Raw genomic sequence first — 13,233 nt, forward strand, 5'->3', positions numbered from 1 at the left:
AAGCCTTTAAGACATACGGTTTGTTAACAGCCACATACAGCTGCAGTAATCTGACAGCCAGTTCCACATGCAAGGCCTACAGAAGCAGCCACATTCTGATTGCTATTGATGCTAATGAGAGGTATGTAAAGAAAAGAGACTCATCTTGTCATACCTTGCACTGTTCTACTTTATTTCCAGCTTCATCCATCTCTTCCTTAAGAGATTCTATTTTTGAAGGATGCACTTGAAAATTTGTTCCTGAAGTCTTGTGGGCTTGGTTATATCTATGGAAGAAAAGCGTCAGTTGTTTGGTGAAAATGAATATTGAATAAGAATCTCCATTTATGGCATCCTTTAAATTGGCTTCTTTTGACAGGAAACAAATCCAACAGTCTCAGAGGTTTTGTAACAGAACTAAGGAAGGTGTTCAAAACACACCATTTATGACACACTAGCATAATTCACAAACAGCTGAACAACTACAAAAACCAACAAGAAATCCCACATTCTCCACAGTCTGTAACATGGATGTATAGTATGTTAGAACTACCAATCCCAGCAAATGCTATATAAATTATCACCACAGTTTAAGACCATTTAAAGGGACTTATGGGTAAACTGAACAACGTAGGACCCTACCAATGAGATAGATCAATATAATAATACAATATCAATATAATGCTGTAAAAGCATTTGGACAGTTACAAACTGAGACTCCTATTTCTTAGTATTTACGTTGACTTCTTAAGTGAACTGGAAGGAAGATGAGTTTTCAGCATTTTTCCAATTATATATAGGCACGTAAGAGCTCCAAAATCTTGATTCTGTTTGGATCTAGTAGTTGTGAGTCCTTTTTTGAGTAACCTACATTTCCGTTTGGTATTTTCAGCAAAGTATTAACACGCATGCAGTAGCATTTCAGAAGCAAGAACCAGCATCAGATCGGATGTCAACAAGAAGTTAACATGAATAGGAAAGGATCTAGTAATAAAAAAAATTTCTTACCTTCCTCTTGCAGAATCCCAGTCCAACACCAGCTTTGCAAGCTGTTTCCTCTGCTTCTGAATGTTTGGGATCTCTGTCTAGAATGAGAATTCAAGACTTATATTTATTTTTAAATTGTTTATCGTAACAAACTTCATTTTGTAGATTTCATATCCGCTTTCCACCACTAACACATGACTCATTAGAACAGTTTATTAGCAATGAGATGAACCTTTTTTGTCCTTTTATTCATAAATCTGGATTTATTTCTTCAGTCAGGCCAAAGTGACTTACCTCTGTTAGTAGACACAATGGATCTAAAACTTCTCTTTCAATCTGCACTTCATGCTGAGAGAGCTCCATTGCCAGTTTGTTCTCTGCATCGCCACATGTATCTAGCATTTTCCTTTAAGAATTATAGAAATGTGAGTTACTACTGACTAAAGAAGAAAGATATAAAACAAAACAGTGGTGGCCCTTTATAGTCTGCTACCTTTCGGAAAGCTCTGGGCTGTATAACACAGGGCATAATGGCATAAACCCAAGATGCTCTACACCATTGTGGGCAAAGTTGGTATAGGCAAGGAGTGTTATTAAACCTTTGTCTTCTAAAATTCCTTAGCCATTACAACATTTTTGGAGGCTTTAAGTCATCTAGGTGACTTACACCGGCCCTAAGGGCAGAGAAGTCAGTATTTATTTCAAAGCCCATCCTACCATCTCACCAGATGCAGAAAAAATTGCTCAAGCAGTATTTAATTTTCTCCTAAGCCCCTTTAATATGAAAAGGTCTTAACACCACAATACTAAGCAATCACATATGCAGCAATCTCAGGTTCCAAAACCATGATTTGACCTTTGTTTTAAGCTTGTTTTAAGAAAAACCTTATTTTCTCTAAGATTTTTATCCATGTTTAAATCTCCTGCGACAGCTCACAAAAGTGCACACCAAGGTTTTTAAGGTCATTCTACACTGTTTCCATCAGAATTCCCATCAGCAATGAGGAAACACGTTTGCTCTAGGAGTTCAGCATACTGACATTCATTTGTTTCAGCCACTTTCCTGTAAGTTGCAAATCATGCACTTCACCAGGATAAGGAAATTATTTTAAACTAGAACCCATTAACGCAAACTGGCATTATTTTAAGTCGTTAATGCAAACCTGCAGAATGCAGTATTTACACTAAATTCTAAACTTTAAATGGAGGTAATTATTCTACTAATTCCAAAGGATAAGAGCCATTTTCAGAAGCTTTTAAGATAGCAGAGAACCAGAACCTTCTGGAATGCAATTCAGAGCAAGCCTAAAACTTGCTCCCAGAATCACTCAAAAAGAAATGCTTGCTCACTACTTCTCCCTTTGGATTAGAGACGGAATCTAGAAATAATTAGTTTCATTAGATTGAAAACAGCCTTTGTGTACCCAAAGCCTCTAATAAGAGCCCTGCAGGCAATAAAATGACAGACTGCAACTTATAAAGAAAACCACTCACCCCAACAGAGTTTCATCACTTAGCTGGACAGATCCTTCTTGCATATTTTGAGCAAGAGCTGTTAGAGGAAGTTTTTTCTATGGAACAGAAGAAACAGTGCTTAGCTTAGTCATCCTTTCCAGCTTTCCCAGTACATCCCCTCTAAGATTCTTCTCTTCTTCCATATGGTTTCTATTATACACATATGCAGCTCATTCTCTGACTTTAAGAAAATGCCAAGTCACAAAAAGTTTCAAGCCTCAAGACTCCCGTTCCCAAACACTTTGAAGAGCACTTTTTTCCCAGTCTTAGTTGGAAATGACTGGCCCAAAACATATCTCGAGTACTGTCAAAGACAAGTAAACAGCTTTAACTTGAGATCTAAGCAACCAGTTCGTCATCCATCTCTGCAGGGGTTTGTTCTGCGTGCCCCTGTTTTCAGGAGCTCTCTGTTATTCAATAAAAGGAGAAAACTTGAATATTAATTATTTCTAGTTCTAACACTTTAAAGAAAACCTACCTGTGGCTTTGCTAGAGAGGGGCTGAAATCAAATGGGCACAGAAAAACATTTAAAGTTAACTGGAGATGTCAGTGCACAAAGGTAATTCTAAATATGAGGAGCCTGATCAGAGTTGTAGAGTACCTTTTCTTAGTCAGGTCTCGTGAAAGCCGTAAGTACTCAACATACTGCAGAAAAACGTGAGTGTTCTGACACTACTAAGGTACTCCAAAATTGTGTTCTTATATTTGGATGGGGAATTACAGGCAGTATTTTACCAAATAATGTCAACACATGAGATGATTTTACAGAGTTCTTCCTCCCTTGGACAATTTGAGGCATAGCAGCGGATTAGTATTTAGAAGGCTAGACCATATTCATACTAGTCTCAGTAGACAAGCCAAAGGGCAATCATACTTACATGTCTCTTATCGGGATCTGTACCATGCTGGCCTTGAAAACATGCAATTAATCGCTTCTGTGCAATGTGGCAAACAGATCTCACAGTGTCAAGACGTCTCTCAATCTAGTTGGCAGGAGGGGGAGAGAGGAGGAAGAGAAAACAAAAGAAAAAACAGAAGTTATTTCCCCGGCCTCAGCAGAAAATCTTCCCCCTGTACCACACTTAGTTCTGGGTTGCATATTTCCTCAACTTCTACAGCTTACAAGAAGTTCAGATGCTTAGCAGAAGTGCCTGACAGCAAAAATGCTTGGAAAGAGATTTAAATTGCTTTCCCCCCACCCCTGATTCAGGGGCACAGCAATTCAGTCAGAGTTTGCAATGCTCACAAGACTTGGAGTGGAAAAGGGAGAAAAAAAATTGCTCCTGTTTTTCATCTCAGCAAAAGATTCAGGTTGATACTTGCCATCTGAGATGAATGGCATGTGCAGATATCCAAGACACTAATTTAGTGGCAAAACTGGGAAAACACTCACACTTTTTCATTGTGACCTTGTAAAGTAGAAGACTAAAGACATATCTGACTGCTCCTTTACACTGGGCCAAACCTAGGCACTGCAAGCTTTCTGTTGTGTTTCCTTCTCTGACCCTTAAATACAAGGACAAAGTTCCTATATGCTAAGCAAAACACTATTTTCAGGGGAGATTAATGGGATTCAAAAGAGATGTGGAATGAAAAAACAGGCATCAATACACAAACAAGTGTTCTGTTTATCATAGTACATTTGAAACATGGCTTAACACATGGACTGTGAATATGAAAAAGATATACATTAATAAACTGTTCTTTTAAGGGATTTTAAGTAAGGAATTTGGATTATTTTATTTCAGAAAACACCAAAAGCAAACAAAGTGATGAGTGCTGGGACAGAACTGCTTATGGCATTGAGCTCTCTATACACAGCACCAAAAGAATGTGGTTTATCTGCATTTTGATGACTCACCAAGAATAAAAGGAGGCCCTTTGGAATGGCTTCTATTTAAAAAGCAAGAAAAAACCCCAGCAGATTTCATCTGTAGAAATAATCTGAAGAGATGCCAGGTTTTGATACAGCTCTGAAAATCACTCATTACATTTTCAGGAGGGCACCGATTCTCCCCAGCTTTCCTATCAATCATAAATACAGATTAGCTCACAGAGTAGTAATTTCAGTGCTAAGCGATTATGCCCCATGTTAGCTCCATACCTGGATTTAAAGCAGGAGATATACCATTGTATTTTTCCAGAGAAGGCTGCTGTTGGAGGTGGGAGCCCTGTCCTGAACACAGGAGCAACCATGGGGCTGGCTTCCCAGTTTCCTTTCAGACGAGGGGAGCAGCAGCTCTGCGAAGCTGCCGGGGGGAGCACCCAAAGCCGGACTGTGCCACCCAGCAGCAGCCTTTGCAAGTCCAAAGGGAAGGTGAAAAAGAACCAGTGTAGTAGGGCTGGCAAGTGAAGGCCCAGTGTAGACAGAAGTGTCACTGGCTACATAAGGTACTAAATGGACTAAAAGCTCTTGACAGCCACAAGATGAAGTGCTCAAAAAGCTTCAAGTCTGTTACGGTAGAGTAAGGTGCAGAGAAACTGCCCAAGGACTGCCCTGAAAGCACAAGGCATTGCTTTTTATTTACAGAGCATATATTAACGAGCTCAAAATTAAATCCACTTCAAAAAAGTCCATATAAAGATATATGAACAAGAAGGTGCGGTTTGTGGTCTCCTATTGCAGCTCAGACTATTCATTTCTGTTGTATTATCTTCAAAATTAAATACCACAAACACATTTTAAACTATCCATTGTGAAAGCGTTTATTTTTGCTTGGTCACATAGTCAACACTTCTAAAAATACTGACTGCAGTTGTTTTTTTCCACACCTGAAACATGGTGACATCCTGCAACTGAAGCACCTTACAGATCCCAGCAGACGAACGCAGCCCCCACCAGCCATGCATCATGGTTATGTTTCTTAGGAAGACTCAGAGCACGTGTGTCCCCAACAGCCTCTTCCCAGGCAGTCTGAATGCCAGACTCAAAGGGCAGAAGACTGACAGGAGGAACGTGACCCCAGAACTCCATGATAATATACTCTCCTCTCTAATCTGCTTTTTAGTTCAAAGATGTCAGGAAAGCCATGAAGGACATTTATCTGGGTTAAGTTACCTTTGAACTGAAAATGTGACCTACAGGCCACGCTGTCTGTACCCACAGGGCATCCTCGGTGTACAAAACATCACACAATTGCTTTATTATATGCTACAAGGGCATGCCAGAAAGTGGGTCTATTGTAGAAGTCTTTGCAGTACTGAATTATATTCCTTGTCTTTCAGACAGGAACACATTTCACAGAGATACTTGAAATGGAGTATTACGCTTCAGAAAACATAAAAAAGCTACAGCAGTCCTATGGCAAAGCTTGAGCTAAATATAAAAAAGAACTCTGTGAAACATGTTTATAAAGTGAACAGTACCACGCTTTTAAGCTCTTTAGTTAGATAAGAGCCTCCCTCCCCTCCACAAGCCCCCGAGAGCAAACAAACAAGTGAGTAAATTCTTCCACTTGGGTGTAGCCAGTCTGCTCTGTGCCTGGGAAAGCCTTGCTTGCAAAATTTTTTTGGCAACAAGCAGCAGTACTTTTGGCTTTCACTTCTTGTTACTATGCTGCAGCTAACCAAGAAAACAGATGGGCCCTCGAAGGCTATCAAGGTGTTTTTAACATCCTTTACGCCATTTAATTGTACACATTTCTTCAAAATTAAAAACAGCATTGTCAAACTGTTAAGACATTTATGGTTCAAATAAAGCAGTCCCCTGAAAAGCAGGGTAAAATGTTTCAGTTCAGCTCATTTCACCATTACTTGAGATGATTTCACGTATTTGTGCTGAACTCAAGTTTTAAGGCTGATACAGTCTCTCATCTTCTACTTGAATCTGAACAGCTGGAGATCTGAAATAAAAGTGGCTTGCATCATGTGTTTGGCTTCCATGTTTCATATACAGGTCCTGAACTTAAGCACACTAAGATACTTTGTAATCGATTTGAAATAACCACTTCACTTGAGGTCCCATGGAGCAGCTAGCCTGACTTCCCTAGGCAATTTACTTTCTGCCTTTTTAAAAAAAAAGTCTTTCACAAAGTAGCCACTGGAGGAGAAATATGTAGAACAAGTCTGCAGTCAATTGTTCCGTGTAATCAGCGAACCTTGTTAATCTAACAGCTGTGACTAAAATTCCACCATGAAAGTAACATCTGATTAGATGGTATACTTTCAAAACAATGACAAGTCTGCAAACAAATCAAATGTCAATGTGACAAATTTGAGAACAAGTATCACAAGCTAAACAAGAAGTATTTGTACACTTATTTAGAGCAATTCCAGACTTTCCGAAAAAATTGACATTATCTATTAGCAAGTAATTGTCATATTTTTTGCCTCTTAAGGCCCAAGTTGACCTCTTCAAGAGAAAGAGAAATTAAGACAGAAACCAGCTGTGCCTAGTCATAGTTTCTTCCCAGCTCATGGTTCTCCATCAGATTGGCAAGTCATTAGTACTAATGGTTCATAAGCTTAACAAGATAGTTCATCTAATTAAAATGCTTCCTCCTTCACTTCATCAAGCCATATGATCAGATTCAGAAACAGAAGTACCTGAGTTTTTCCACTCAAAATTGTATCATATTTTTTCACATGCTGAGAAGCCAGCCAGACATCCTCATTTTCATCTCTGTCACTTGCACTATTTTTTCCCCCCACACTAGGTAATCCACAAAACTCATAAGGCTCAAATGTCACAAAGACCATTTAAAAAAACATGTATTAACTGTGTTACAATACCTGCAACAGGTCTTCACTGAGTACCTCTGTCTTCTCAGCCCTAAGGGAGGAAAAAACACAGTTGTCAGACTAATAAGCATGTTCAGGGTCAAAAAATGCTACAGTGCTTTCCACAGAACCCATTCGGTTTCAAGCTATAATCCCATTATGACCATTGCTGCAAACACCACTGTGTTCACAGTCATACGTAGCACTGGCTGCCGGCCCCTGCCCAGTGAACACTGATGACTTGCCCAGCACAGGTTGCTTGGGAAAGCCTGACATTCCAGGAATCCTCAGCCCACAGCACAAATCCACTGCACCAAGCTCTAAATGATATTTCAGACTGCACATGGATTAACATAAAGCAAACTGGAATCCTGAGTAACTTCACTTGAATGCAAACATTTATTGAAGCAACTTGAATTTCACTCCACGTTGTTAAACCAGTAATGTTATCAATGCACCTGAAGGTAAAGGAATATAAAGACGTGAGAAAAGTAGGCCAGCCAACTTCATCTTTTTATGTGTTACCACTGCAGAGCTTTATCAATCAGCCATCAGTGGAAATGCTAGCCTGAATACTTTCCCTTAACCTTACATGCAGACAACCTTCACCAGAAATCTCCCATTACCTCATTTTGCTCACTTCCATAATACTGAAAGAAAAGATTTATTACTTAAAAAGATCAGAAGTTAATAGTCTTCCCAGTAATGGTCTATGCTCAACAGACAAATATCTGAATACTTACACATACTTCCAGTCAAAATATTAACAGTTGTTACAGACATACTCAAACCTTTACACATACAGTTCCACACTTTTTCCAATCCCAGTTTATACATAAACTTTGAATTGTTTGATGTTGACACAGATTTGTTTTGTGTTGACTCACTTGCTATAACACTGCTTTACCCTATCTTTGCTAGGTCTATAAAATAAAGATAAATATAGTTCACCCGTGATCTCTTCTACTTGACTGCTCACCATTACTACATGTCTATTACTACAGAGGACCTGGAGGTACTCTGGTACTCCATTTTCCTGTTTTGGGTTTCCCCTGCTGCTGTCAAGAGTTCCTCATTTACTACACCAACTTCCTTCTGATCCTGCAATCTGTTTAATAACCTACTGCAAAACATGCACAGAAAGCTCCTTTTCTTGATCAGGCTTTATCAGCTCAACGTGCAAAGTGCCTCCAGAGACAATATTCACCTGCTTTAAGCCTGGGGGGTGTGGGGGAGTGTTGTTTGTTTTTAAGGCATTTGACTTCAATTTCACAGCACATTATCTGCTTGAACTATTTGTGAACCATAAGGTGATTAATAATTAAATACCAGAATGCAGTAATGCTCAAAACCTCAACTAGACTAAGACAAAAGCCACTTAAATAACTTTTAACAGCAAAATAAACTGCAAGCACTGTAATATTTGTTTAGGAAGGTGCACACAAGACTAATAAACTTTTCTTCCACACAAATAGAAATACTGCATTTGATCAAAATTACATCCTGAGAGCTATTATTTGATTAGAATTTTAATTTTACTTTTAGTCTTGCAAAATCCCACCAGAAACTACATGGAAGAACTACAGTGTAAGAATACTCCAGTTATAACAGCACCTTCTTAAACAAATTTTATTCTAATCTTAAGTGGCAATTATTACACACATCAGCTGATTTGGCAGAAGAATACAGAGCTACTATATATTTCTACAGAAGCATAGTACTGCGCATGATAACGGTTTAACACAAAATTCTTGAGCAGTTTTCTGTCCTTCGACTGACTGCGTAAGAGATGAGCCACTTCTATTTCTAAACCCGAGTTTCATAGTGTATGTGCCTTTCATGAGGAAGAAGCTGTATTTACCATGGCTAACATGGCTTTTGGTTTCAAACACCATTTTCTTCTCAGTCCTGTTTTCCACAGATGAGCAGACGCTTTTCACCAACAGCTTTCACAAAGTTAAATTTCACCCACCTTTACAAAGGGCTGTATGGCACAGAGTCTATACAATGCTACCAAACTCATCGCCTTCGCTTTGTGCCTCACCTAGACACATCTCGACAAACAGCTCACCTTAAATACCGAGTCAGCCTAAGCAATGCATATAAAGAGGCACCAATTCAAATACCTGTTGTGCAAAATCCCATCCTGACAGCACACTGCACACTAGGACCGACATAGTGAAGATGAAGGGGTGCAGCCCCGAGGAGGAAGCATGCTGAGCAGACTGTGTTTACCTGCCATAAGCTCGCTAAACAATACAGCTCTTCTGCAAAAACACAGACTTCTTTCAACAAGAGATGTAGTCATTTATAAATAAAATGGCCTGTTGGAAACGATTTAACTTTGATATTTAAGAATTGCTACTTGCAGTTCCAACCATATTAAGATTTTCTAGTCAAAGCAATCAGCACTTAACAAAGATTAGTATGGCAGCTTACTAGAGCTCCAGCAGCTGGCCTGCTACGGGCTCAATCTTTCCAGGGTAACTTGGAAAAGCAGCAAGACAGCAGCAGTGCCACACACATGGTATAGAGGGATTAATGTATAACAAGGGTACGGCAAAAATAACGGGCAAGCAGCTGCCTTTTCCATCTTCATGTATATCCAGGTCTCAGCTTCCTTCTTTTGCCTAGAAATCTGCTTAAGAAAAAAACACAACTGGCTTCTACATCTACATTACGCAACTGACTCCCCTGTATCTCTCTACAGTCCCTAATTTGGCTCAGTGTAAGAGAAAGTTAGATTAGACTAAGGCATTTCAGCAGTTCATTCACCCTGGATGCTGACACACTTACATACTGACGTGATATGAAACAGACACCACAGGAGCAAAGCTATGACATGCCAGAAGAGAACACACAACTTTAAACTAACTGGCAGTTTTAGGAAATAAAACAGCCACCTCAGGTGGCATAATACAAAACGACTAAGAACGTTTAGAGTACTTTTAACTGGATATGTACACATCATTAAAACCACTGAACTGCTGATAATCACCAGAATAGTGACTGGCTGAGAATTCACAGAATTTTTCCCACCCATGCAGCAATAATCAAATTACTACAAGATTTCTTAAGCTCACTTTTAGCTTCTGGGAATCACAAAATGCATTTTTATAGAAATTATCTTTAGAGGAAACAACGTCCCTTCCAACATTATCCTGTATTTGTGTTCAACAGAACCTTTCATTATACTACTATAAAGTTACTGGGTGCTTTTGAATGGCTGTTGCTACAAAATTAATTTAAAGCCACCAAAATAGTAGAATACAGCTTCCATACAACTCTAGACTGATTAAAAGTTTAATTTCTCCTTCCCTTCCTTCTTCCTAGCAAATTATATCTGTTGGAGTGAAAAGCAAAGATGACTCAGTAATAATGTGTTAGCAGAAGTTTGTTTCCATTTTAAATATGGTTACCCACAGATTATATATCATTACGTGAAGTGCAAAACAATTTTCAAATATTTATCTTAAGCACTCTTTGCACACCTAACTGGTTTATCAAGGATTTAAAGTCACAGCTTGAAAATCCAGATCTCCTCCTGTGAAGCCAGGGATGTTTTCCCCAGCTGTCAGTGGCAGCAGGACAGCGTCACCAGGCCAGTGCTGATTTAGAAAAGCCACTGATGATGATGATGTCAGGTTCGGAAATGCAGAGAGGGAAGACCTCACCCTTCCTGCAGGCCCACATTCCACCTTTAATAAGCCAAGAAAGAGCCACTAAATGCTACCATTTTTCAGCAACCACAACCATGAAACAGAAAATGCAAGCTTGTGATAGCAGCACAGCCTACCTCCTTCTGGAGCAGGGAGAAAGCCACCAACCATCAAAGGTACCTCTGTCTCCCTCTGAATAACAGGTACTACTAGTTTAAAGTTTTAATCTAACTGCAGCTTTGTGGGACACTAATTTCTTCTGCCGGCTAATTAGACACTTAGCAAACTTACAAAAAATAACAGAACTTCTTTTTCACTGCTACTTAAAAGTTCCTGTCCTTGTTAGGTCTTGTTTGTATCTTATCTACTTGGTAGCACGAAGCGATGAAGAAATCCTTCTGGAATCACAAACTGATTAAGAATTGGAAGATTTAGTTGCAGAGAGGGTTCCCAAGGGCTTTATCAAGCCAGCAGCGTTGGAAGCTGTCCTCCAGCTTGGAGACCCTCCACTGCCAGCTTCCCCCACGAGACATCATGAACACAGCCTGTCCCAAACTGGGATCATGAAGCCCAGGCTACAGCAACTACGGCTGTTTACGTTCCCAGCAGCTAAACTCGACACAGTCCAGTTAACGCTCTGTTGCAAAATGAGGTCCCTCCAAGCCATTACTAATGGGGAAGGCATGCCCTGCCCTCCGAGCTCCTCCCGCACGCCGGGGGCCCCAAAAGTGCCGTTTGTGACCAAGTAGTTTGTGCAGGAGCCATCTCTGTGCTTCCAGATGGCAGGATCTGCAGGCATGCAGCAGGGAAACAGGAACGTGCCCAGCCCCGAGCCTCCCAACACCTCCGGCGACAGAGGTGACATGAGGGGGTAAAGAGCATGGCACCAGCAGCATCCTGAGGGACACCGGGCTCTGTGCACAGGGCTTGGCATCACAGCCCACCGCAGCAGCCGTGTTCAGCTGCCTGAATAGAAAGCAGCTGCTAGTCCACTGGAAGCAGGAACAGAGCTGGTTCCCCGGGAAAGGAAGCTTTCTGAGAACTGAAAGTGAACTTTTTCCTGCTATAACACTAAGCAGGCTACCTGTTAATGCCAGAACCTTTGCATGAATCAATGGTACAAAGTTCTTCAATTAAAATTCAGAATGCATTTTAAAAGACTGATTTTGAAAAGAAAATTGATCATTTGTTACAGTTATAATCACCCCCTTAAAGAATAAAGTGGATAAAACCACCGAATTCCGTAAGAACAGTACTTTCACACAACGTCCTGCCCACTGCACAGGGCTCCGTGGGCTGCCCTCGGTGGGAACCAAAAGCAGCTCTTCATTTCTTCCCTGCCCCTCTCCTGCACTGATGCGACAACTGGTTCAGCTGGGGTGCAAGCCAGGTCAGGCAGCCAAGCTGACTGAAAATAAGCTGAGTGAAACAGTTCCTTTTCGGCCAAATCAGTTCCCCAAATTCACCCTTCAGACAAATAACCTTGCTGATGCAGCTCCGGGGTGGGAACAGGCAGCAAAGAACAGGTCAAGCTCTAAGCAGAGCTCAGGAGGTGCTCCAAGACAGACAAAAAACCTGAGCAGAGCTAACTTCTCATTTTCTGATACCATAACACTGAGAAACTGTAATTCTCAACAAAATTTCTGTTGCCAAATTGATTCTTTGAACACTTTTTCTTTTCTATTTAAGACAGAAGATAGTGCACTTAACATGAAATATGTCACGCCACATAAACGCTGGTGTCGCTTTCTATCTGGGGATGGCGTGGCCAGAAGTAACTGCCTTCACTCACTCCACGCAAAAAATCCAGGAGGTCTGAGAGTGAAAAGACTGTATTTTTTATTCTAGACACGTTAATTACAATACCTTAGCTTGCTGTAACACTTTAAAAATTTATTGCATGTGCCCCCAATTGGCCTCCTCTCTAAGTGTTTTATAGTATCATTCATTTTATTTCTTTCCTTCTTTCCAGAAAGGCCCAGCCCAGCCCACAGCATAGCTCAGGGTGCAGGGCTCTGCTGCAGCTTGCTGCCTGGCTCAGCTGTGAGCAGGGTGAGCAGAACAGCTCTCACCCCACAGGCTTAAAACTGGTCCCTTCACTTTTTATTTTACAACTCCTTCACATTTTCAGGCCAGAAGTCTTCTCTGTGTATCTGGAAATGGCACATGAGAATTCCTGAGATAAAAGTGTATCTTCCATGGGGAAAGAATTTTCATTTCCATGCATAAAATGAAATGGCTCTATTAAGAGATTTAAAAAAAAAAAAGAAATAAAAAGCTTCCTTAACCAGTATTTGAGATCTCACTGGCTTCACAGCAGTGTCCTGCCTATGACCACATCAGTTCCGACCCAGGGGATGGTCTCCAGAGCAG

The 13,233-nt window shown here is 40.4% G+C and overlaps 1 protein-coding gene across 6 annotated transcripts in view; it reads right to left on the bottom strand.

Moving 5' to 3' along the window:
* The window catches only part of ARHGAP17 (Rho GTPase activating protein 17), a 47,919-nt gene that overhangs the window by 17,613 nt on the left and 17,073 nt on the right, over positions 1-13,233 (bottom strand). For all 6 annotated transcript variants that reach the window (XM_040589061.1, XM_040589055.1, XM_040589060.1 and 3 more), the window contains 6 exons: positions 7,214-7,253; positions 3,361-3,465; positions 2,461-2,537; positions 1,261-1,372; positions 988-1,064; positions 155-266 (listed from right to left, as the gene is read on the bottom strand). In XM_040589061.1, coding sequence (XP_040444995.1) covers positions 155-266; positions 988-1,064; positions 1,261-1,372; positions 2,461-2,537; positions 3,361-3,465; positions 7,214-7,253 — 523 coding nt within the window. The remainder of the gene's footprint in view (positions 1-154; positions 267-987; positions 1,065-1,260; positions 1,373-2,460; positions 2,538-3,360; positions 3,466-7,213; positions 7,254-13,233) is intronic.

This window comes from Falco naumanni, chromosome 4 (assembly GCF_017639655.2).
Source record: "Falco naumanni isolate bFalNau1 chromosome 4, bFalNau1.pat, whole genome shotgun sequence".
NCBI classification, from domain to species: domain Eukaryota; kingdom Metazoa; phylum Chordata; class Aves; order Falconiformes; family Falconidae; genus Falco; species Falco naumanni.